The sequence below is a fragment of the Anser brachyrhynchus genome (genome assembly GCF_964034855.1).
Source record: "Anser brachyrhynchus genome assembly, chromosome: 2".
NCBI classification, from domain to species: domain Eukaryota; kingdom Metazoa; phylum Chordata; class Aves; order Anseriformes; family Anatidae; genus Anser; species Anser brachyrhynchus.
In genome coordinates, this window is record NC_137695.1 from 112,306,488 (window position 1) to 112,333,134 (window position 26,647).

Below are 26,647 nucleotides of genomic sequence, written 5' to 3' on the forward strand. Positions count from 1 at the left end.
TAATAACTGTGAACCGTGTTTGGTCTGAAAAATCCTTTCAGCAGTGGAGTCCTGCCTTAGCCTTGTCACATGTTAGCCATTAATCAATGCAGCTCTACTGCCTTTCCTGCCTTGGACCCATAAGCAGGGTCGTCTGAGCTTCCTGTCATCTGAATGCTGTTATGGGAGGTTGTTCAAGGCTGCCCCTGCTGACAGGTGTCTGTTGCACTCGTTTTCCTGGTGGGGAGTCTGATCCACACACGTGCTTTAGACCCACAGACTGAATAGTCAAGCTGAAGAAGCCCCTTGACCTTTCTTCTACCTTCCCCGTATTTCACTCTTAAAGAAAAGGTAATATTGTAAGATCGACCACGTGGACCCTCTTTTTCCTAAGGGGTACGTAATGTCCCACATGGGTGTTTTGCATCCTTCTGTCAGAAAACAGCGGCTGTGTTAGCCATCTCCATGCACAGCCTTTTCTGAGCAAATGTGTTGGCAGCCTCCAGACTCCTTTGTGTCTGGCCTAATTTAACTTGTCTGCCTTTCCTGAGAGTAGTGTAGCCAGTGGGTACAAACGGTTAACAAGGGAACCTTATCTGAAAGCCAAATAGATGTACCTTTAAAATTAGTTTGAGGAATAAATAGACTGCTTGTTTAATCAAAAGTGCAGCACTAAGAGTGTTGGGGGGGAAAAAAAGATGATTAAAACATTTGATCAGAGATAGGCATGTTGGGACTCAATTTTTGGACAATATTTGAAACCTCATTTGAATTCCCCTCTTTGAAAGAAAAATACTTTCTGCCAGGAAGAGAGAGACAAAGAGCATAAATAATGTCATGTTCTTAAAAGAATGAATTTATAAAAGATCATCTACAAGATTTGGAGCCAAGACAACTTAGCTTCTAACTACCTCTGAAAAAATACCCTTTTCAGTTTGGATTGCTTCTAGCTGTTTAAGGTGATTTGTTGAAAGTGTTGGCCAGGTGCAGGCCTCTTCTCCTGGAAGCCAGTAGTGGAGGAATTAAAGCAGCCTCATTAAGCTTTCCAGCAGCCTGAGGTCCCTGTGGGGAAACTGCTTGAAAGAGGTCGGTGGGAGCTGATAGAGATAGGGCCAATCTTTTGCTCTGAGTTTTCTAGAGCAGTGGAGGTCAGCAAATGGCTCAGAGCTGTAAGAAAACACTTTGTGAGGTAGAAGGGTTTTCTGTTCACCTGTAAGAGAAAATGCTGTTACTTGGACCAGACAAAATAATTTCCCATCACTGTTAATAGGCATACTTGTGAGCTATATGTAGCTCACAGAGGTTTTGGCCCTAGAGCCAAGGAGCTTTTGTTTGCAGTGTAGAGAAAGGGAAATACTCACTTATGTGCACGGATCCTCATTTTGTCCAGCAGCTGGGCTGAGGGTGAACAAAAATATCAGATCTTTGTTCTGCTCTATCACTCCCAGCAATCTTTTTGCCTGTTACCTTCTTCCATTTTTTTTGACTCAGTATCTTGAATCAATAATACATATATTTTTTAATGTTTTGTTTTCCTTGAAGATTTTGGGGAATTTAAAACCCTCAAAGATCTTCAGAAGCTATTGAAACCCAGCCAGAAAACCTGGCTCTTGACCTATCTGGCTCCTGGCAGCAGACCATGAGGCAATCTGACAATAGACCACAGCTTTCCTTAGCTGTGCTGTTGATAGTTTATATGGGAAGGCTTCCTTATCCAAAGATTTTCAGATGTAAAGACCTAGAGGAGATATGCAAAACGGTCCAGTTTTCCTTCTTTGTATGATCCCATAGCAAGGCATAGAGAATCAGTTTTCCCTCAGTTGTGCTCTCCATTGTGCTAGGTAATTTGAAGAGCATTTGGTAGTGACATTGGAAGGAAATACTTCCCACATCATGAAGAAAGTAGGGCCAGGGCTCTTATCTTTTGTTTTGACATGCTTTCAGGAATCCATTGCCTTCCAGAGTATCTTATTCCCTGGTCCAGATGAAGGAAGGATTTCCCAAGTGTGAAGTCATAGCTTTATAAAGTTGTAACTTTAGGAATTTTGTAGGAGGGTTTCCCTGGAGTGCTGGAACACTTATAATTAAAACTCACCTAGCACCACGTGTTTACGGAAGCCTTTTTTGCTTTCAGCTTTTTTTTTTTTTCTTTCGTAAAATTTCGTATACACAAATATGTATATCTTATCTGTAACTGTTTATTTGAAACAAAGTTTCAGTGCACACAGCTTCAGCCCGGATGTATTTTTGGAGGTGCAAAAATAGAAAAAGCATTTGAACATATTTTTCATTATTTTTAAAAAAACTGCTGAAACCACTCTTCTGGAGCTTCCTAGTTCTGCTTTGATGTATAAATATATGGTTTTGAAATGGTACAACTGTTGACTCTTCTGACAAACCTAGCAGTACATGTTTTCCTCATGTCTAGATGATCTTCCCAGGTTTCTGGTGTGAAAATCTAGTTGCTGGTAAGTAAATATGTGCACTTGAGAACACTCCAAATACATGAGTGTATGTATAAATAAATACTCTAGGTTTCTTTTTCACCTCTGCTACATTTCTAAATTCCAGCATCACAATGAAAGCTGACTTGGAATATTAACTTTTTCAGCCTGCAATTGCTATGGACATGCCACTGACTGCTACTATGATGCTGACGTTGATCAGCGTCGAGAAAGCTTAAACATTCATGGGCATTATGAAGGTGGAGGTGTCTGCATTAACTGCCAGGTAAAAAGGTTTTGGTTTGTTTAAATAAATGGCATTTGAAGAAGGGATACTGTAGTGTCACTGTGCCCACACTGACAGTTTGGAGGCTGACCAGTCTAGATAGCTCCATTCCTCTGGTATTGCTACTTGTACTCAAAAGCAGGGAAAAAAAGTGTCTGAAAGTAATTTGCATCATACAACATTGCGTGTTAATAAACAAATGATACATAAATTATATTTACACTCAGTCCTGTGTGATTCAAATAAAGCCACACAATACAACAATTAAATGAACTATAAAAATCCCCTTTCCTGTTATGAACTCTGACGTTTCCCTGCTTAATAAAGGGAAGTAAAATTTCCTAAACAAAACACCGACTCAGTCCAGCTGGTTCTTTACTGAAGCAGAACACAGAGAGCTCTGCCTCACCAGAAAGACTAAGGAGGGCATAGGCTATACCAAGAAGGAAATTTTTGCTATTGAAAACATATGGAATCTTAGAACGGACCTCTGGAAGTCATCTAGACTAGTGCTCGACTCAAAGCATGAATAGGTGCAAAGTTGTATCAGTTTGCACAAAGAAACATCCAACTGATTTCTGAAAATTTCCAAGCGTGGAGATTACTCAGTCTCTGGGTAATTTATTACAGCACTTAATTACTTTCATGGTAAAGAGATTTTTGCTACTGTTCAGTGGGAATTTCCCCAGTTGCATCTTGTGACAATTGGCTTTTGTCCTGCTGTGCATGTCGGAGAAGGCTTGTCTCTGTCTTCTCTGTAACCCACTCTTGGGTAGTAGAAAATTGCTACTAGGTACCCACCTTCCTTAAACATCTCTTCTCCAAGTCAACCAAAGCCATTTCCTGAGTTTCTCCTTACATGTCATGTGCTTCAGCCCCTTAACAATCCTAGAGACTCAGTTGGTTTGAATCAACAAATGTAAATTTGGAGTCAGAGACTTTACACTGTATGTCACTATGACTAATATATTATTGTAAAGAGAAGGAATGTCTCTCATCATAAGGAATTTTTATACTACTATGACTAATTACTTTCAGGAAAGATCATACAAGACTCTAAAGAACTTTATCTGATCTTGGAGATATCTCTGCTTTGAGTGAGATTGGACCACCTGACCTCCTGAGGTCTCTTCCAATCTAAATTAGTCGTTGTTTCAATAATTTCAGGGTTAAATACAGTTAAATACCGATTTAAAAGACTGTCTTCCTGTTGTTGTCAGGTCTGTCCAATAACAAACAGCTGACCAGAATGTAATTCAGAGGGAAAATTGTCATCAAGCCTATGCTCCTATGACACCTGCATATAATGATTTGTATGTTACCATGCTGTGCATTTAAAATATAGCTGTATTTAAGCAACAAAAAAGGGTATGTCCAGTAAAATGTATAGGGTGTGTTTTTCATCTTATTGCCACAGTATAATAAGATATTGTCCAAGAAGCAGTCAGAAGAGAGAATTATTTTTACTAGCATGAGTGAAAGAAATGCTCTTTGTCTTCCAATTGATATTTCTGTGCAGAAATTGTTCGTGCAGTCTGGTCAGATTTATCATGTTGGTCCTTTCTGTCAGTTCTTTGTTCATGAAAGAGCATTTTTCTTAAATTGTTTCTAGGATACAAAAAAAAACCCAACAAATTAATCTAAATCTGTAAGTCTACGAGTCTATGGTTATGTGACTGATATTAGTTGTTTGTAACCTAATTTTGTAGAAGTTATGCCAAATTAAATGAGTTTTCCATAAATCTAATTATAGCATTTTTTTCATCAGCAAAGTACATGGATTTTAATTTACTTTTCCTGCTTATGTCAGGGGAAAAAAAAAAGCAGAAGAAATGGATGCTTGAATGAGTATTGAATGTGTCAGACAGTAATAGTATTGAGTATTGTATTTTCCACAGTCTATCTTATTTTAACCATTTCACAGCTTCAGGAGAGAGAATAAACACAGAATCACAGCATAATTTAGGTTGGAAAGAAGCTCTGGAAATCACGTAGTCCAACGCCCTGCACAAAGCAGGTTGCTCAGGGACTTGTCCAGTCAAGCCTAGAGCATCGCCAAGGCTGGAGATCCCACAACCACTGATGGCAACCTGCTTCAGTGTTTGACCACCCTCATGATAATGTTTTTCCCCGTAATATTTAATTGGAATTTACCATGTTCCAATCTGTGTCTGTTGCTTCTTGTCCTATTACTGTACACCTCTGAGAAACCTCTCTTGTTGCTCTTACCTCTCTTGCTAATTTTAACTCCAGCTGACCTTTGGCTTTTCTAACTCCATTATTACACATATGGGCAATGTCTTTGTATTGCTCCCAGGTAGCTTGTCCCTACTTGCAGCTTCTCTGTAGTTTTTTTTAGTTTGAGATCAATCAGGAGCTCAGTATTTATTCATGCTGGCCTTCTGCCTTCATTGCTTGACTTCCTGCATATTGGAAAGGGCAATTCTTGTGCTAAGGAGGCTGTCCTTGAAAGTAAACTAGCTCTTCTGGACTCCTTTCCCTTCCAGTGCAGTTTCACATAGGATCTTACCAAGCAGATACCTGAACAAGCCCAAATCTGCTTTTCTGAAGCCCAAGATTGTAATTCTGCTATTTGTCTTGCTTACTTGTTTAAGGATTTTAAAATTCAGTCTCATGGTTGCTGTAGCCAAGGCTGCCCCTCAGCCTGACATCTTCTATCAGTTCTTCCTTGTTTGTCGGTGTCACTTTGAACAGAGTATCTGTAAGTGGCTCATGAGTCCTTGCATCCCAAAATTGCCTTTGATATGTTCAAACTAACTTCTGGGTTGCCTGCACCCAGCTGCATTGCCCTTCCAGATGATATTGGGATGGTTAAAGTCATCCATGAGTACCAATGCCTGTGATTGCAGGGCGCTCTCTAGCTGCTTAAAGAAGGCTTCATCTGCCTTTTTGTTCAGGCTCTCTGTAACAGACATCTACTGCAGCATCAGCTGGGCTGGGCCATCCTCTGATCCTTATCCACAAGCTCTGCACAGGTTTATCACCTGCCCCAGCACCAGGGAGAAGTCCAGACACTCTCTGCAGCCCCATACCTGGACAGTGGCATCCTGCAACTCTGAGAGGAGTCCTACAGTCCTGAGCAGAGTTGCTGGGCCACTCTGTGGTCTAAGTGCTACAACAAATACTGTATCTCCATCTGCTGTGTGATGTGAGCATCACCTCCCCTAATCTGGCATTAGCCTTCCTCAGCAGTAGTTCAGATCTGAAGATGTTAGAGGAAGCTCCTGGCAGAGCTGGAAGCAGAACCCAGAACTATTGCACAAATGGAGAACACCAACCACAAACAGCAACGTCCTGGGTGCCCTGCTAATGAACTGCCCTGGCAGCTGCCCCATTAAGTCCTGGGTACCTCTTTGCAGCCCTATGTTGCAACACTCCCTAAGAAGGAAGTGAACAGCAAGTGGGAGCTGGGGGCAGGTGCTTGCTGCTTTTGTTGTTCCAGGGCAGAGTTTACCCCCATTTCTGGTTCCCTGCTTATGACACAAATGGGCCCACGAGAATGCCTTGTGACAGCTCAACTTCTGCATGCCATCACCGCTGCATGCTCCTGCCACCCTCACCCCAAGAGAGAGCTTTAGTGCAAGAGCTGAAATACACTTAGGTCATTGTTCACAGGAGATATATGTATTTTTGCTGTGGTTAATTTACTTATGATGGTTTTTCTGTGTGTCTAAAACAAGTTTACAGAGATGTTTTGTAGTATGTTTTTCTAATGGTAGATCTGTTTTGTGTTTTTTTCTTTTGTTTCCTGTAGACTGATCAGATTTTGGTTTATCTTGATATTGCTGATTTTGGATAAAGGATGTTCAAGAAGTAATAGACAATATGAGGAAAAATTAATGATGCAGTTGTCTGAATGATGTACGCATAGTAATAAGAAAGCTGTATAAAAATAAACGAATATCTGGTGGTAGTGTAAAAGGGAATTTTATTCCTAGAATTAAATTAATTTTTTGTTAAATAGCTCTTTTTCATAATGTTTTAAAGTTAAAATTCAGCTACTTTATGTAAGAATACTGTGATTTAGGAAGCTGTACGTTGTTAAAGAACACCAAATGACAAATGTCTTTATTGCAGTTGTGTATAGAGACAGTGTTAAGGATGTTATTGTTTCTTAATTCTCCTTCCAAGTTCCCCTTTTTATCTCATATTCTCCTTTTGTTTTATTTTGCACAGCATAATACAGCTGGTATTAACTGTGAGAAGTGTGCAAAAGGTTATTACCGTCCATATGGTGTTCCAGCAAGAGCTCCTGATGGCTGTATACGTAAGTCCTTCTCTATTTGGCATCTCATAGTAAAGAAAAAAATGTCCAAAAGATGTTGGAAAACAACTGCAAACGTCTTCCTGTGTTGCTTTCGACTCTTTTAATGATAATCTTCTCAGTGTATGTGTCATATGAACTTAAAGCTTCAGACTAGTAGTAGGACAATAGGAGGAAGTAAGCCATAAAAGGCTGATGAGGCGGTAGGACCAGCTACACACCCCACAGTGAGCTGGCATAACCTCTGAGAAACCGCTCTCAGCTCATATCCTCATGACCCTGCTTCTCTTAGTTCTCTGACATACATATAAAGTATCTTTTGGCTATTGGTCGCTTGAAAATATTATTGTATAGCTCCAAAGGTGATAAGGGTCACTACTCCTAATCTATCTAGTGCTCAACCTAGCATCTGCAATAATAATGCAATAAGATGATGAGAGATATAGCATTTAAAAAAGATGAAGTGAGTGTAGGTAAGAACTAAGGACTAAATTACAAACAGGCTGATGGAACTTTGTGACAAGTAGGAGGAAGCTATGGTTTGTTGTGTTTGGGTATTGAAATGAATGGGAGGTCAGCAGAGCTGTGGGAATGCTGCCATAATGTCATATGTGGTGCATAAGGGAAGGTGTACAAGAGCATGGTGCTCCGCCTAGACTATGGAGAGAGAGGAGCAGAAGCCACAGAAAGGACGGATGCTGCAGTGCTGTGGAGCAATAACGTGCAGTGTTCTGAATTAAAAAAAAAATAAAATTAAACAGTCTAAGAAAATGGTATAGATCTTACTTCTAAGGGATACCATAAAGATTAATTCTGTGATCTAGAGTACTCAGAAAATATGAAACAGAATGCGAATGTTAATTCTTTAAATAATGACACATTCACAATTGCAAATGACATCATAATGCCATTGTGCACTGCTATAGAAGACAAATCTTTTCCAAAAGTGCTTATTTTATCATACTTGCTTAGCCTGCAGTTGTAACTCAGAGCATGCAGAGGGCTGTGAAGAAGGCTCTGGCCGCTGTTTCTGTAAGCAGAATTTCCAGGGAGAAAGCTGTGAACGCTGTGCTGATGGTTTCTATAGTTTTCCATTTTGTATCCGTAAGTATACAAATAGAAATGTCTGTTCTCCAGAATTTTAAACATGCTTTAAAGAGTTAGCTGTTTTAATTACAGTTGGTTTGGTTGAACTGTTTGATTTGAACATCTGGCGTTTCAGATTCTCAAGCATACACGTTCCAATAAATCAGTTGTCGTAACACTGAAGATAGTGTGGTTTACTTTACAAAACAGATTGTGTTTCATATTCAGAATTCTGAATTCATTTAAGGCATTCAGAGAGTCTAGCTGGAGCCTATAACTCACTTGGACTAAGAAGTAGAACATGACTAGTGAGAGATGGGGGAGAAAGTGGTTGTGTGTTTTCCTTGAGGCCTCCAAGGATTTGGAACTTGTATGCCTAATAAACCAAGTTTGTGGCATTTCAGAAGATTCTAAAATAATTAAAAATAATTCTAAAACAGTGCCAGTGTAATGCTGGAAAGACCCTCCTGGCAGAGTATAAAGCCGTCAGCCATGAAGGAAGGGTTACAGTTTGTTTCAGATTTTTTAAGTGATTGAGGGAAAGGTGTTAGTAGATCCAAAGAAAATAAACACAAGAGAAAAATGATGTGACAGAAATGCTGAGTGCTTCCATTTACTGAAAATGGTAATAGGATGAAATCTAATGGCATTGATTAATTTAAAATTAATTAATTAATCATGCTCTTTGTATTGACAGGACAGAGCTTCATGATCTGTCATGATTTTTAGTGAAATATATGTGTCTATTTCAAATATACCTTATCATTTCTTTTGTTTTAAAGGTATTCCTGTATATCCTTTTACTTCTCCAAATCCAAGTGATGCTATAGCTGGTGACATAATAGGCAAGTTCTTTTTGTTTTTTTTTCTACCACTTTTTTTTCCCTGTGTCACTACTTTTCACTATTTTAGCAGTGTGATTTCATTCATGGAGATTTATGTAGTACTTTTGACAGTGCTGGTATTTATCTTTCAGAGAGCCTTTGTTCTTACCAGAAGTTCATCTTATAGTCTTGTTCATATTACACAGTTTAGTGGGATACTTCCAGAAAGAGTTATGGATCAAAATAAGTTTGAGCCTCTGGCAAACATCTGCAGAAGAAGCTGACCATCTCGTTTGATGCTTGTGAACAGATCCATCAAGGCTTTCTGACACGTACAACTTGTCAGCTGCTTTGCAGTGTAAATCTCTTTCTTAAGGCTAATTGCTCTCTGTTTATGGACTGGCCTCTTGCACCTGGCGAATTGTACGTCATGAAGAACTTGAATTTCTAAGAGGGCTACATATTTCTTATTTATCCCACTGCAAAGCTGTCTGAAATACATAAAATGATTCCCTTGGTGGGCTTTCGTTTTTTAGTATATATCATTATACTGCAGAACTGAGACATCTCACAGCCAGTGCTAAATCTAATACATACTAGTAATGTACTTTGGGATTAATAACTTTAAAAAATCTAGCAACCTTTGTCATATCCTAGAAACAATGTGTTTCCCCTTTATTTTTTATTAGTTTAATAGAACTGGAGTGTATGCTGGCAAATGAAAGTGTTTTCTTCTGTGAATGTAGCAGGCGCTTAGATATAAGTAGACAGTGCACATCCATTTATGTATCTACAAGTTCTAATTGTTTGCTTGAAAGTATATGCAGTTGCTGTTACGGCCTACAAAACTTTAGTCTCCTGTAGCCAATCATCATCTTGTTTATACAGCATCAAAAATAATTGCCCTGGTAGGCCTCTGGGTATGCTCTGTTGCATGTTTTCTTCTCTCGCATAGTTTTAAAATGAAGAAGAAAAAAAATGCAATGATAAAATAAGTAAATATAATCAGGAGTAAACAGATCTTAAGCTACTTACATTTTCAACAAGTAACACCTCAATCTGAAGGCTTAGGAAAGGCAGGTATCTCTAAATGGAAGCTTCTGTGTCTAGAAGTTGTAAGTTAGTTCTGGCAAACTAAACGCACAATTACAATATATTTTTTTTTAATGAGATTTGCACATAAGGGTCATATGAATAGTTTTGGTGATTCAAGATTAATAATTACTAAGTACTGATCTGTTTTTCACTGCAAAAAATACAAGGAGTTGCATGGTTTCGTGCACTAACGTTTGTTCCTTTCTTTCTTTTCTTTCCTGTAATAACTAGAAGGTGGCTGCAAACCAGGGTATTTTGGCCCCCAGTGTCTGCGTAAGTTCCATAGTTTCTTTTACTCTTGGAGACTGAGCCCCAGGGTAAATGCCAACGTTTAGCTTCCAAGTGAAATGCCAACTCTAAGATTGTAATACTGCAAATGTTTTCTTTACAAATGTGCTCTTCAGCACGCCAGTTCCATGGCACAGGAGTTCTTGGTAGTGACTGTAATGGAAATACAGGACATTGCAGATGTCAAACTGGATTTCAGGGTTTTTTCCTGGGATACCTGTGCAATTGCTTTTTTTTTTTTTTTTCATGACTGCCAGAGTAAGCCAAACATTCCCTTTCAGCAAACATATCCAAAAATCCAAGCTTTATTCAGAGTTATGAAATTCTTTTGCCATGGAGATGTGTTTATAAGGGAATCTTCCAAAACTCACAGAAGTCAAAAAAGAAAAACTTGATGAGGAGTGATTCCTATCTAAAAATGCCTCTATTACATTGATTGCTGTCTATTTTGTGATGCAGCTGTTGGATTGCAGTTTGAGAGTGAATTTAATAATATTATTCCTGATGAAGTTTAGAGTACCAATGGAAGCATTTCTGTTACTTATCCTCTTTTGGGGGAAATTTATGTTTAACTTTAGTTTGCAACCTCACTTTCATGTATCAAGCTGCCCTTTCTAATCAGTACCAGAAAACTGACTGTTTTTAAATTATTTCAATTAATCAGCTCTGTACTGCTGATTTTATTAACTGCTCCTTCCAGAGGCTGTAAATCCAAACCATAAATAGTTTAATTTTAGTCTTAAAAAAGACTTGAGCTACTTTCAGTAGTTGGCATACCACTTGATATTGATGTGTCTGTCCTGAGTGGGGACAGACTAAGTGTGCTTCAACCCTGACATTGAATGCAATAGTTACTTTAAGCCAGATTCTTTCTCTCTAACAGATTTGCCTTTATATCTCCCTCAATACTGAATTCTTACTGATGCTGGCGATCAATAAAAGCTATTATGAAACTAAATGAATGCGAGGAGAAGAGTTTGGTCCTCTTGATCATTGAGGAGTGTCTTTTATTTATTCATTTATGTAATAATAAAAGAGCACTTCTGCAGAGACTGCCTCTGAAAATTCTTTACTTGGTTGCAGCGTGTGAATGTAACTCAGCGGGTACCCGTCCTGAAGTCTGTGATTTTCGTGGAAGGTGTCTTTGTCACTCAGGGGTACGTGGACTTCGGTGTGACAGCTGTCAACCTGGCCACCACTCTTTCCCTTTCTGTGAAGGTAAGGTTGCAGACTGCATGTATGTCATCAGACAGACCCCTGAGTAGGCAAACTTTAATTCTTTTAAGGTACCGTTTTTGCAGGGGTTGAAACAATGTTCACCACGCTAAGTGAGCAAGAGACTCTTCTGTTCCTTACAGTGAAATCCTCATGTATTTTCATTCTCCAAGCACTAATTCCATGCATGTTTCTACAGTAGGAAATAATTACGTAGTCTGTTTTCTCGTGGGCTTTTTTTCTTGGTCTGACTGTTTGATTTAGCTTCAGTTAGCACAGCTGTCTTACTAATAATCTAAGGATTTGAAAACTATTTTATTATGGAGGTCCACAGCAGCAGAGTATGCTTCACTGCTGGCAAGGAATTGGCATAGTAAAAAACAGTAGAATGGTGAAGAACTAATGTACTTTTGCAGAGGATCTTTGTTTAGTACCTTGCACAATGTGTGTTGTTTAAATCTGAAAGTGATTTTGCCCTTCACAGTGATTTTTCACATTTTGCCCTTCATAGTGATTTCTTGCTAATGTTATCATCATATGACAGGACTTGCTCATGTAATCATGAAACATGAATGATCTCCATGGGGTTTCACCAGTGTATATGACACCAAGGACTAGCCTGCTTTTTATGTGAAAGGAAGATTGATCAGTACTGAAAAAGTATAACCTTGAAATGCATAATTATTTCATGTGTGTATGAAGAAGCCATCAAGTCCTATTTGGCCCCTAAGTTTTGTCTGCCTTTGCCGTGAATGAGAGAGGCCCTTAATCCTTGGTAATCCTTGAAAATCCCTGTGCCCCCTGTGGCAGGAGGGTTGGGACTAGGTGGTCCTTTCCAACTGAAACCATTCTACGATTAGTGAATTGTACATTGAAAAAGAATACAGGCTATTGCTGAGTTTTGAAATATACTTTCCTATAGAGGGTGACGGGATTTATGTAGAACTTTATGACTTACTTTCTTCTTTCTCATTATTTTTAGTTGCTGACTATAGCAGTCGTCTTCCTTTTGGGCTTTGTATACTTGTTTATGTCTGATGATATAGCCAGCAGAATTCTTTATGCACTCACAAAGATGTATTATGTTGTGTTACTAAACACAATGGTTGGAATAAAGAAATACCATGTGACTGTGTCTTTATGGTCTGGAGTAGATTAACTTTTTAAAATTAAAAACATAAAATCAGGATTCTGCCTTGGTACACTCTGTTCAGTGGTTTTAAAATACAGTAACTTTTTTTTTTCTTAGAACTGAATTAGATAGCAATCTTAGAACAAACCAAACCCATATTGAATATGTTTACATTTTTAACACCAAAAGCTGAAAAGAGACATAAAAGCTTAAGAGAGCGTGCAACAACAAATTGTAAAAGACAGACAAAATAGTTGAAAACACAGCCAGTGGGATTGCTCAAAACTGCTGCAGTTCACAGCTTGTTCTATTAAAATAAGCTGCCATTGATTAAATTTAAACTAATGCAGCATACTGCAAACTGTGCTGGAGGATGAGCAGCCCTGCCTGCTACTCCTGTTTGGAGTTGTCATCTTCAGAAGGGAGGGAGCTCTTTAACTTCTTGGGTACTGCAGCTAAAACTGTCCTTTCTGGTCTTACCTTGTTGAACTCTATAGAAGCTTTATTCAACAGGAGCAGTATCAAAATAAAGCCTTTAAACTAATTGATGGAATTTAAAATGAGGAGAGAATGTGATATAATACTCAGTTGGGAGGGGACCGTAGTATTGGTGATGTTTTTGGAAGCTTCAGTATTTATATTGTTCTTACACAACTTGCTAGCAAGTCCTGTGTCTTTCCATGAAGCTTTGATGTAAACACAGCAAAGCCAGACATCCTTGGCTGCAGCACGAAGAGGAACCAAAATGGGGAACCAGGAAAATGAACATGCAACAGAAAGACAGTACTTGAGCAGTGTTTGTTTTATATTTGTCAGTCAGCTATTTCTGTTAGTCAAATAATGTAAGAGATTAACTGCAAACCTTAGCCTTAACTGCAAAACCTGTGGCAGTTGGGATTCCTGGACGGGCTCCCATTCATGTACCTATAAAATATGGGCCTGTGTAACTTCCTCCATGGTTTCAACAAAGCAGCACATCATATCTGTGACAGAGCTGTTAGCCTAAACCAGTGGTAAATCTGAGAGAAGCACCATGCAGCTAGCTGTTACAGTCTGACCGTGTGCCTCACATATCGCGTGCAGATTCTTGCAGTGCACTGCTTGCCGGCTTGTAGAATTACAACAGGGCAGCAGTTCTTACCTTGTGCATCCTTTATTTGTCCATCATGAAGTTGTGCATAATTAACTGCTTTACTAGTATGCTTGTCAGCCATTAGACCTAGCCTAGCTTTGTGATTGCTTTTTGTCAGAGGTTATTTTTTAAAGAAAATGAGTACTTATCTAATGGGACTTTTCTTTCCATCTTAAGATAGACTTCTCTTCCTTATAAGTGTATTTTGCAAGGAATCAAACTAAATGTCTAAGCTGTACATCATGGCATTGCAGTAAGAACCTGATTATCAGTGGTTGAGGAGGCAATTACATTATAAGCATCTATTTCAGGATATTTATATTTGGCGGTGAAATTATGTTTTGTCTGTATTCCTCATGATTGCTTTAAAGGTGTCTTTTGGGCAAATTCTGTTTTAAATAACTACTTGTTTAGACGTGTCTGTCAGGATATTTACTGATTTTTATTTTTTCCCCTATACAGAATGCAACTGTGATTCAGTTGGCTCAGTGGACAATATATGTGGTCCTAGAGGACAGTGTCTGTGCCACAGGAACTTTGCTGGATTTAAATGCAACCAGTGTGCTCCAGGTTATTACAACTATCCCAGCTGCTTGCGTGAGTAACAGCCTTCCCTCCTTTTACTGGGGCTTGCCATCTTATTACTACAGTACAGAAGAAAATATATTCTCCCAAATATATTTCCATCAAAAACTACCTACGTAAGCATGGTAGTTTTGTTCCTTCCAAAGCTGGCAACAGTAACACTGAAGATCAAGCCAGTGGCCAGGCTTCTTGGCAGGCACACACTCTGGTAGCCCTCCCTGGCACGTCATCTCTGTTCCCGTTATCTGTACAAGTTGGATTAATGTAAGCATGGTAAACAATGTTGAGATGAAACAGATCATCTAAAACTCATAGGTTCCAAGCAGTTGTGAGGACCCTGTGATTTATTTCAAAGAAAAATGAAGGACAGTCAACAGTATTCAAAACCTCTGCAGTACCAGAGTTTTGAAAGTTACTGCTTTATATGCACAAGGTGAACTATACTAATATTATCAATGTGTTTTTTTTTTTGTTTGTTTTTTTGGTTATACAGCTTGCCAGTGCTCTCCTCTTGGCTCCCAGCACAACACCTGTGAGCCAACAGCAGGGCAGTGCGAGTGTCAAACAGGTGTTACAGGGAGACAGTGTGACAGATGCCTTTCTGCAGCCTACAGCTTCCCCTACTGTGAAGGTAACATTTGTGATAGAAAATCCTGCATTCAGTTCACATCACCCCCATTTTTATTGTGAGGTTCTTCAGGACATTTTGCCATGTGTAGTTTCATAGAAACTCACTGAAGTGTGGGAAGGGAGGGACACACCAGGATTAGGTATTTGAGGATTTCATTCATCTTTCTGTATATTTTCTGAAGTAAATTGTAAGATTAAAACCTTTTTTCAACAATGCCACAGAAACTTTAAGAAGACATCTCTCAGTTGTAGGTTGGTGCTACGTTTTTCCAAGTGACTGCTTTGTATACCAAAACAATTAGTCCAAACTAGGCTAAATACATATTTGAACAATCAGTATTAAAGGCTTCTTCTGGTCTTAAAGTTTGAAGTATTTGAGTTGCTCCAACGTGACTATTAAGATACTCTTTGAAATTCGCAAAGGTTTTGTAGATTTTTGCATTACTGTATTTCATAGCTCTGTTTTCAAAAGGTATTTTAATGTGTTTATTTTTAACTTCCTAAAGGAATCAACAGTGAATGTGACCCTTCAGGTAGCGTTGGTTCTCATTCTGTAAGTATTCTATCATTGCAGCTAGCAATATTCATAATTCATGTGTGGTCTGAGCCTTTGCTGAACACATTTGCTTCATTGTTTAAGTGCCTGAAGCCTGATCGTAGTCTGTAAAAGAATTGGACAAGCTTATTTTCAGAGTAAGAGTGGAAATGACCTTTGTGTTTTATTCTTTGATCAAAACAATGCAATTACCTGTCTAGGGCGGTGTTTGTTTTTTGTTTGTTTTTGAATATTTTATATGTGGAATATGCATACTGTTTATGTGTGCTTGGTATGCCAGGATACTGATATATACATGCAGATGTGCATATATGCCTATGCATGCTTTGAAGACCTTCTGGTTCTGGGTTGGACCATTTCAGTACCAAATGATTCCCGAAAAATATTTTTTTAATATTTGGTATTTTAATATTAGTAATATACTAGTATTTATTATATAAAAGTATGTATTAGTATTTTAGTATTAATATTAGTAATATACTAGTATTATTTAATATTAGTAGTATACTATGAAAAATTACAGATCAGAAACCATTGTTACACTCCATATAAATGGGTTGCAAAGAAGACCCAGAAAATAAGTCTGACAGGTGGAAGAGGTAGGCTCATGCATACATCTGTATTTGTCTTCCAGCTTTTCTTAAAGTTTGCCACATGTAAACCAGTTACTCCCTGGAAATAATGTTGATGTGCCTGGGCAAATAACCCTGCTGAGAGACATCCATTCTCTTTTATGGAAAAGGATAGAAAAAGAATTAAGAAGAAAAGCAGAATTTACTATTATTTGTCTCTGCTTGTCCCTAAGAAAAATGTGTACAGGATTGAAAGGTGCCTTGTTGCCTCAGAGAAATATGCTTTAGCTTTGTGTAATTATCTTTTTTCAATAATTAATAAGTGGAAAAGTATAAGAAAATATGAAGAAGAGATGTAACAAATCAATTCTACCAAAAATTGCCTAAATAAATTTTACAAAAAAAAAAAAAGAAGTAGACATCATATCTACTTCACAATGCTGTATGGTACTATATGGGTGATTCAGAACATAAGCTATGTAAGATTAAAAGTACAGAATAATTTTTGGTAAAAATAAAAAATAGAAAAAAGTGTGGCATTGCCATAATTTAAAAAAAAACAACCTAATATTAACATTTTGAATCTGAATCAGTTCACTTTACGACTGTTGTTTCTACTCTGCCCTCCTAAGAAAAAGGGAGCGGTAAAGGTTGGAGAAAACGTGAAAATTACTGATTGCTTTTATGGAAATTTGTATTTTAAACTTTTTACGAAACTGTTAATGCTTTAGAGGAGATATAATAAGGCTATGAAAGAATTGGAAAGTACGTTCACTGGGATATTTAGGATAAATTAGATATGGAAGAATGGAACAGTCCTGTGCTGATAGTATAAGACAGAAAAATTCAAGAAGTCTGAATCAGCCTCAGATTCCATGCTTCTGTGAAAGTCAGTAAGCTGCCTGAGTTGTTTATAATACTAAATTTTTCATAGTACTAAAGAGTTGTGTGTTTTTTTTATGAAACAGATGAATTAACTTCTTTCTGTCATTAGGGCTATTGTCAATGTCTTCAGCACGTTGAAGGTCCTACGTGTAGTAAATGCAAACCGTTGTACTGGAACCTGGCCAAAGAAAACCTTGAAGGATGTACAGGTATAGTTTTAAGACATATTTCTTTGAGTTATGAAATTACTTTGATTTTGAAAATTTTTTGAAATTTTATTAATTTCTATTATTACTAAATTCTATTTAATTACTAAATTCTATTTCTATTAATACTAAATTATTTTGAAAATCGTCTTTGTTAGCTGTGGTTCTCAGTGATTTTAACAACTTGTTAAGAACATGTTTTCACATAACATAATTTGAAAACCAAATTACCTATAATAGCAAAAGTTATTTTTAGAAATTAGACCACAATTTCATGAGTGTTTGTTAGTGCTGTACTCAAGTAACCAGAAAGCAATTCTGTCAGAGCAGTCAGAAAAGACTGTTTTTGCTAAATGCAAATTAGGATACTTCAAAACACGTCAGTAAATTGCACATACACAAAAGTCCTCATTCATTCTTATTTGCTTTTTCTTCTCACCTTGCACCAGTATCTATTGGTTGTTCTGAACCTTCCAGGGTAGAATCCACTTTGTTGCACTACGACTCCAAATTGCAGATTCAATATTTATTTATTTATTTATTTCTTCAAAGTATCTTGGAAAGAGGAAATGTAGATTATCTTTTTTTTTTTTTCCAATCCATGCAGCATGCCACTGTGATGTGAGCGGAACACTAAGTGGAGTTGGAGAATGTCAACAGGTGAAGTGAAATTATAAGGAAAACATTAATTCAATTTATTTTTGTAAAGATATGTTACTGTAACATGGTAAGATAGAAATCTTGGAACTGATTACTGCTTTTGCACATGAAATGACAGGTGACATCCTAGGGATGTAAAAGTTCTGAAAAGTTTTCATCACCTTGAAAGTAGGGATCTTCTTGTCTGTTCATTAAAGGTGATAAATAACAAAGTTATGTCCAGATAAAATGTTTTTGTTCAAATTAGAATGATTTTCCTCTTCACAACTGGAGGGAATTCAAAGTATTGAAAGAATAAAGTTCTGGAGAAGGTGCTGATGAAATTTTTGATGAATACATTTTCTTCACAGGAAAATGGACATTGTTACTGCAAATCCAATGTTTGTGGAGATTCCTGTGACAGTTGTGAAGTTGGTTATTATGCTCTTGAAAACAAGAATTATTTTGGCTGCCAAGGTAAAGAACATTTCTAGCAGCATATTTGCACTTAACACAAAAGTCTTTAGAATTCCACAGGTCATATTTTAAAAATGTGGATGTGTTTGTTGAATCAGTTATGCAGAGTGTTTTGCACTATTACTTGTAGCATGTGCAAGTCTCTGTTTGAGCTGGATGTGTTCTGTATTTGAAAATCTCCTTCTTTGCCTTCCAAAGGGAGAAAGAATAGGGCAGATGATACGACTGTAGCTCCCAGAAATGTGGCTTACTCACTTGATAAAATTTGTTCCTCTTTGAGTTCATCGGCTGTTGCCTCACCATCCTCAGTGCCTTCTTTACCGCCACCTGTCTGAGGTTTCTCTGTCAATGCCTGTTGTGAGATATTAAGAGGAGCTGCTGAAGCTTGCCCAGCACAGAACCAGTGCAAGCCTGGGCAATCTTGAGCTCTGTGCCTAGCCTTCATTCCTGCATTGTGCACCTCACTAATCCCTGTCAAAATCTAATACCTCACGCTCTTAGAGGGTTTCAATGAAGTCAGAAATTAAAATGCAATGAAAAGTTTAATGCAGTACGTAACACCGAGATGCAATTCATCTACCAAAATATGTATGTATCATAGCTAAAGAGATTTCCAAATACGATAACTGAAAGCCATTCCTTCTTTCATACCTTCTACCGGTATACAGGGTCAGGGAGGTTTGGTTTTTCCTGCAAGGATTAGCTGTAAGATTGGTAGCTCTTTGTTCTGTTTAGTGATTTTCTAAGGTCCGCTGCTGGAATAAGAACTTAAAATATTTTTGATTTTATTGATTTATTAAGTTTATTTTTTTCAGGTTTGTTTGTGTATTGCTTTAAATCATGACTCAGTATGTTTTGAAGTACAGTCAGATGCAGCTGTGATATGGTGGAAGTGGTCATCACTCTGTCATGTGTTTTGAGGAGTGTAGAGCTACTTCCCTTTCTTCCTTGCCCTCCCTGTAGATTTGGATTTGCTAAAATTATTGAAAGCACTTTCACTGCTTTTAATGGGATTTATACCTGTCCAAGGATGATGCAAGAGATTTGCTTTTAAAATACTGATGTACTTATGGCAATCGTTTTGTGCGTGCAAAGTTTAAAAACAATGGCTAGTCTATCAAACAAACCTTCTGTGCCTAATTTTCAAACCAAAGCTCTAATGAAATGGATCTGGCTTCACGAAGGCACAGATTACTTTAATTCTTCTTGATTTCAGTGAGATTACTTGACATGCTGTAAATATGTTTAGGAACATTCAACCTTTCAAGTCGGTTCTGAATTCTTTAACCTAGACATACATGTTCCTTAGTGTGATATATTATGCCTCATTATTAGAGCTGTCCCTTACTTTATGCCACAAATCCTGTCTCCTGTAGCAAGTCCGATATATGTTAAAAATATGTGTATGCTCTTATGTAAACACATATGGTTTTGTTATGTTGTGATACCAGACTCTGAAAATTCAACTTCTAGCTCCTTTTGTAAGTTAGGTGTTCTTTTTTAGTACTTAATCATCCTGAACTGTGGTCCAGCATTTAGTAAACGTGGCTTTTTACTTGTCATTTAAAAGTTATTAAAAAAAAAAAAGGCTTTTGTCATGTTACAAGCAGAAAAAAAGAAAACAACAACAAACATGAAAAGCCAGAAGTAACTGCAGCTTATCCATGGGTGCTAATGTGTTTCAAAGAGTCTGAGGGGAGCCTAAAGGGCTCCGGAAGGAGGAAATGAGTTGATAATAGTGTTTAATTAGAGGAAGCGAGGTGTGTTTTCTGATAACCTTTATCATTTTTTCTGATGGGATATTTGGCTTCTGTTCTTTGCCTGGCAGGCTGTCAGTGTGATGTCGGAGGATCCATCAGTTCTGCGTGTGCTGAACCCTCGGGTGCCTGCCAGTGCAGAGAGCACGTTGTGGGGATGACCTGTCAGGAGTGAGTCAGACTGTCACAAAGAGCTTGTGCTTTAAAGTAGATCATTTGAAACGGCCCATCGGTTCCTTGCTAGCTTTTCACATGAGATTCTGGATTTGTTGATAAATATGCTGGTAAATTGTGGTATTAGTTATACTCGCTGCCTGGCAGTTTTCGTCTGATACTCTAATGGGATGTTTTAACTCTGTTTCCTTGAATGAATGATACCTGTTTTGCGATCACATTGTGTATATATCAATGTACCTGTATATATCAAGAGTTGCATAAGATAAGGTACAGCTGTAAAAGCCTCTGGAAAGAGAATTCTCATTCCGTCAATCTCATTTGCTGTCTGGAATTTATTAGCTACTGTCAGGATTTCTCAGTAGATCAGTTCCCTTCTGTTGCTTTATTCTTTTAGATGTAGACCATACAGTGACTGGTAATTCTTTCAGATTACAATGGTGAGTGGGTGGAGGCTTCTTGCCAAAAAGTGTTGGATATTGGGGTTATACTCAGATGATGAACTAGCTGGAAATATCATAAATTCATCAGGCTTTTTTAGCTTACATAGTTATGAAAAGAAAAATCATATCAGAATCAATTTGCTTTAGCTGTTGAGTGACATGATTTAGGCACATTGCCTGAAATGTTTTTACTCACTAATAAGTAGCAAAGGTTCAGTCAATGGTTACATTTGTATTTTATACTGGCAAGAATACCCAAACTGACAATCAGAGCAAAAAAATAATAATTTGGAGGAAAAGAATAGTCCTTTGAATGCTTGTTCCTTTTTTTTTTTTTCTCCTTGAAAGGCCTGAACAAAACTATTTTTTCCCTGATCTGCACCACATGAAATTTGAGATTGAAGATGGAACTACCGTCCAGGGAAGGGGAATTCGGTTTGGCTATGACCCTCAGGAATTTCCGAACTTCAGCTGGAGAGGATATGCCCGGATGTCTTCTATACAAGTAAGCTGGTATTTTGCTCAAGGCTTTGGGGTGGAAACATAGATGTATGATATGTATGCCCCCCTTATACTGCTATGTGTTTGCAAGGTCATGGAGAAACCAGAACGACAGGATCTCACTAATCTGAACACTTCGGCACTGTATCACTGTTTGGATTAGTGACTGTTGGCATTATTTAAAGTTGGTCATTGCTAGTGCAAATATGTTGTGTTCTTCAGAGACCTTCTTTGAGAGGTCATTTTGTTTTTGTTTTTTGGGGAGGTTGTTATTGGCTGTATTGTTATTACTTTTTTTTAGGAATGCATTTTGCTGTAGGTTTAAAGCAAAGAACTAGTAGCTTTGAAGTCTCTAAGACTAAATGCAGAAATTGTTGTCCTGACAAGGACAGCAGAAGATTGATGTTTGGCTAAATCACATGGATTATAGAGTTCCATAGTAGTCTGTGTCAAGATTTTCAGGTTTCATCATAGTGCCATGGTGAAACCTTCACACTTGTAACTTGTATTGGACAAGGAGGAGAAAGTCTCCAATTTATCAGGAACGATAACTTTACATTACAGCAAACAAGAAAATGTGTGATTCAGTAAAACAAGATGCGAGCAGGAGTGTTTCAGCAACATTAATTTTAGTCTTATGATAGACTACAAATAAAGCAAAACACAGCAGAGGGAGTTAAGTACATTGCAGGAAGAGTCAGCATAATTTAATCGTGTGAGAAAGGACCTGTTTGATTTTGGACTGAATTGCTGAGCAAGTGAATCAAAATTTGAAAAGAGTAGATTTGAGCAATAAATAGGATTTGCTCATTCTTTTAAAAAGTTGTACTCTGATATTTGTAGTACTCCTGATAGATGCTCCAATAGATGCTGATTAGATTTTTTAGTCCACAGAAATAGTTGTGTCCAGCCTCTGTAACCTGTCCAAGGACTAATTGGTCAACTACAGACAGACATAAGCACATAACTGTTGTGCAAGTATAGTGATTTTCTTTCTGTTTTTTACTTTTCACTCTTTCATCTTTTGTTTGTTTGTTTTTGTTTTTTAATCCCAGAGCCAATTTTGTGGTTTTGCTTTTTTTTTTTTTTTTTTTTTTTGGCTTTTCAGAATTACTCCACATTCACACATGAAGGCAACTCTTTGGAAACTGTTCTTTCTTAAATTTCTGCGTTCTAACTCAGATGCTTTTTGCGTTTCATATCTACTTGGCATTTTGTAAAGAGGTATTGAAAGGGCTTAGTTTCTAATCCTGCTGAAAGTGTGCATTACTTTGCTCACCTGAATAAAGCTTTTCATTCATGTAAGTAATTGCCAGATCCAGGCCCTCCACAGTTAGATCCTTGCATAGATAGTCTTCATTCTTCATAGTTACGTTCTTCTTTTCAAGAAACTTTCAGAATTTTCACATAGCTTTTTTGTGTCTTGCAGGACCCTGAAACACTCCTGACATTTCTTTTGTGGAAGACAAATAACATTACAATATCTGCCACACGAAAAGCTAATGTAACACTTTTTGTGAAAATATTTTCATTAAAAAAATCAGGTGAAATAAGTAGCCTGTGAGTGGTGCCCTATGCTGCTATGCTTCACCCATGCTGCTCACATGGGGGTCTCATTATAGACTGAGAAGCTTAACAGTTTGCCTGAGTTTTTAAAGCATTGGCAAGAGCTGCCTTGCTTTGTGATAGAGCTCAAATAATAAATTCTTCTCACTTCCTACTTTTTGCTTGAAACTGAGGACTGACATCTCTTCCTCCCTCATTACTCGAATGTCTTCTTTCTCTGTCTTTACCTGGGTACTCTAGACTTTCCATAAAAGCTTAGAAACCATTTTGTGAAACCTTCTGAGGCATGTTTCTTTATATCTTTCACCTTTTCTGTTTTGTTCCTATCTATTTTTCAGGTGTTCCCTCAATGCCTGTCTTTTCTTTTCAGCAGTCACCCTTCTCCATTTAAAACAACAGTTGTAAAACCTTCCCCCATGTGTCTGTATTTTCTGTTCTGGTCCACTGCACTTCTGCAGTCACCGAGATTTTAGCCATTTAATCTCTGCAGATATCTCATCTCTATCATCTGTTGTATGTCTGTCTTTGCTTTCTCTATTGCATTTCTATTTAGAAAGTGGAGGTTTCTGGGATGATGGCAGAATTTAATAATATGCTAAGTAGCATATGAGAGCTGGCACTCTATCATTTATTTTAGCTTTTAGCAGTAAGAGAAAATATGGCTTTGTGCCCCATTCTGACAGGTTTGCAATTTAGAAAACTTGTGTGCTTTTGGGGATACAGAATGGACCATAGTGGTAGGGAACTTACTGTACCCGAAGCATCTTGGAATGGGACAGTGAGTGGATTATGATGGGTGAACTGGTGGGATTTGGTTTGTGATGGGAGCTTTATGATTTAGGATGGAAGGGAAGAAGCCAAACCCTTGAGACTGCACAAAGCCTATTTTTTTCCTAATCCACCAACCTTTGAACAAGTCTCTGCTGATTCTGTTGCTCTGCAACTAAATGGGGGCTGTGTGAATTCATTCTCCTGTGGGCTTACTGCCAGCCCAGGGTTGATGTGAACTGTGTGGTTTCAGGGATGTCAGTTCAGCCCCAGGGCAAAAGAATCATGGTATCATACCTCTAAGGCAGTGAGGGATCTGGTAGAGGAGCAGAAGTTACAGTGCCAGTCTGAGATGTCTGTGTGCTTTGGAGCATTGTGTGTTTTCTCAGACTAGGATCAGTGATTCTGGCCCTTGATACCTTATGTTTCCCTGCACAGGCAGGAAGAATACCAGTAAAATACTGTCCATGTTTCAAAGTGCAATATCAACATGCATATTAGTTAGGATTCTGTGTCTTTCAGGGTAAGTTATTATTCAACAAGTGTTTTATTTTACAGGAGGTTTTGTTCCATATTCTCTTGTAAGCTGCTGGAGCCTTTCTTTTCTGTTATGGAGTATGTCTTTTGCCAAATGGTTTTTCTTTCTCTGGGTGCTAGTAACAAATAATATACTTTCCTTTCCTCCTTTTTCCCTTTCTGTTTATTTTTCCCAGCCAGAGGTGGTTGTACCTGTCACTGTGGCTTCCCCTAAGCTCTTCCACCTAGTCCTCCGCTATGTCACCCTGGGTTCAAAAAGCTCTAAAGGGAAGATCTCAGTTGCTGAGGGAAAACATTTTGACACTAACTATACTTGTAAGTGAATTAATTTTCTCATTAGGCTTACCTGTCTTCATCTGTCATACACAGCATTGCCATTCTAGTGTATACTTGTCTGCATGTGCATTTTTCTTGTAGGCATTTAGTCTGGTGCTTGCATGGCTTCTAACTGTTCCTCTATTCAGCACTTTATGGCTGTTTTTGTTTATTAACTTCAATTTTTCAGAATGAAGTGAGGATAACTTTGAATGTGGAAAAATCAAACCACTACTTATTTCGCATTATCCTGAGATACATTAACCCTGGAGGTGAATCGTTACCTGGCTGCATATCTGCTTGTCAATCTCGGCCTGAAGCAGGTAGGTACAACTCAACGGCACAACAGATTAGATGAATGTTAGATTAGAGAAGCCTTTTCAAGAAGCAACTAACTCAGATTTGTAATGACGCTTAAAATGCATTGCTTTTAACAGTGTCAATGCTTTTGTGTTTTTCCTGATATATTTTCCTGTAAATGATGTGGCTATGTTTGCATGAAACTTCTGCTAACAGTAATAATCAACATTTGTTTTTTAAATGTTTGCCAAATTCAGGACTTCCAATTCTGTACTTGAAAGCTTTGAACTGTGTGTTTTATGAAGTTTTCAAAGAAGGGATAACAGCATTTATCTTGATTCAGTTACCTTTAATATTTCAGTTTAAAGGTGACTTCTGCCTTTTTTCCATGAATAATATTTATTTAATGATGAACCCAATCCACCAAATTAGCTCTGATGACAGTCCTCAACAACATGACTTGGTCCCTGGTAAAAGATAAGTACTCTATATCCTTGTTATGTCTCTGCCATTCAAAGGATATGTTCAGAGTTATCTCTTACGATGTGTAATAGTATCACACAGTTGGGAATCAATGGTATTTAGTCATAGATCCTTCCAATAATTTGGAGAAGACACAACTAAAGACATGACAGGTACTGCCCAGCAGAGGGGCAGCAGTTTATAGTCAGGACTGGCTTACATTGCTTGGGAGACAGGAAACCAGCCTGGAGCACAAGCTTTTGTCTTTGTCCATGGGCTTTCAAGAGGAAACCTTTGTGATTCATAACATTTTAGATGCTACAGAGAACCTCTGGTATTTGAAATATACAGCTGAAAGTTGCATGAGAACAGGCCTTGGGTCAACCGAAGATGTCTTGAGTCAGTGGAGAGATGTGTTGAATGGAAAATAATGGAAGAGGGAAGGGAAGTGAACATTTCAGAATATTACAAAACTGGCCATTACAAGGGAAAAAGTCTGCACTTCTGAATCAATTTGCTAAAGACTCATAAAAAACAAGATGACAATAATTACACAGCTCTGTAGCTTACTTACAATACATATTGTCAGAGGAGCATTGTCAGCTCCTATTACACCAAGTTTAATGGATTAAATTGTAAGTCCAGAGTACCAACCAAGTAGAGACATTTTACACAGTCCCTTATTTTTTTTTTCTGGCAGGGGCTGCTCAGAGCAAAGAATTTGTCTTCCCACCCAGCAAGGAGCCAGCTTTTGTCACAATCCCAGGAAAAAGCTCCACAGAATCTTTCTCACTGGTTCCAGGAATGTGGATTGTCAGTATAATGGCAGAGGAAGTCCTCTTGGTAAGAAAACAATTGAAGAAAACAAGTGCTTGAAGGCTGTCATGATAATATTGCTCTGGAGTTGTTTGTCAGGAACAACCCTGGAAGCAACTGAAATTCAGCATTAGTGAAAATAGTACAGTGGCAGAATATCATTATGAAAATATACAGTTCAGCCTCTAATTTCATTTTTTTTCCTTCTCTGACTTTCATCTGCTCTAAGTTTTCATGTGCTTACAGACTTTCAGTCTATCCAGAATCTGTACTTTCAAATGTTGAAGTAATATTAATATACAGCACAATTGGTTGATCATAAAAGTTCATAGAAATAAGTAATTCTTGCATATCACATAACATATCTAAAGCTTGGTTCAGCTACAGATGATCAAGCCCTTAGTTTTCTGGCAAAGATTCTTCAGAAAAATATAAGGTGGGCTTTATAATTAGCAGGTCACTTTCTAAATGTTTTTATCTTCCCATCTTTACTCTCCTTCCACTTACTGAAAAATTTTCTGTGACAGCAGTTCTGAGAAGTTGCTATAAAAAGACAGTCTTTGAGGTGAGCATTTATGGAAAACCTTAAAGATGCATGATCACAAAGATACTATACTGAAATTCATATGTATATTGTATATGGTTAACAAGTAGCCGATATCTTTAGTCATCAACCCTGGGGCTCTGTTAAA

General features: G+C 37.8%; 1 protein-coding gene across 3 annotated transcripts in view; it reads left to right on the plus strand.

The window, feature by feature from the left end:
* The window catches only part of LAMA3 (laminin subunit alpha 3), a 114,870-nt gene that overhangs the window by 21,820 nt on the left and 66,403 nt on the right, over nucleotides 1-26,647 (plus strand). The window contains exons 8-23 of one of the 3 annotated variants that reach the window (XM_080581584.1): nucleotides 2,591-2,709; nucleotides 6,907-6,997; nucleotides 7,967-8,098; nucleotides 8,863-8,925; nucleotides 10,231-10,272; nucleotides 11,371-11,505; nucleotides 14,229-14,363; nucleotides 14,845-14,982; nucleotides 15,488-15,534; nucleotides 17,104-17,203; nucleotides 17,808-17,860; nucleotides 18,211-18,316; nucleotides 20,145-20,244; nucleotides 21,039-21,195; nucleotides 24,239-24,377; nucleotides 25,840-25,982. In XM_080581584.1, the coding sequence (XP_080437710.1) occupies nucleotides 2,591-2,709; nucleotides 6,907-6,997; nucleotides 7,967-8,098; nucleotides 8,863-8,925; nucleotides 10,231-10,272; nucleotides 11,371-11,505; nucleotides 14,229-14,363; nucleotides 14,845-14,982; nucleotides 15,488-15,534; nucleotides 17,104-17,203; nucleotides 17,808-17,860; nucleotides 18,211-18,316; nucleotides 20,145-20,244; nucleotides 21,039-21,195; nucleotides 24,239-24,377; nucleotides 25,840-25,982 (1,700 nt within the window). Of the gene's footprint in view, nucleotides 1-2,590; nucleotides 2,710-6,906; nucleotides 6,998-7,966; nucleotides 8,099-8,862; nucleotides 8,926-10,230; nucleotides 10,273-11,370; nucleotides 11,506-14,228; nucleotides 14,364-14,844; nucleotides 14,983-15,487; nucleotides 15,535-17,103; nucleotides 17,204-17,807; nucleotides 17,861-18,210; nucleotides 18,317-20,144; nucleotides 20,245-21,038; nucleotides 21,196-24,238; nucleotides 24,378-24,567; nucleotides 24,701-25,839; nucleotides 25,983-26,647 lie in introns of all 3 variants that reach the window. The other 2 variants (XM_080581586.1, XM_080581585.1) reach the window with 2 other exon arrangements.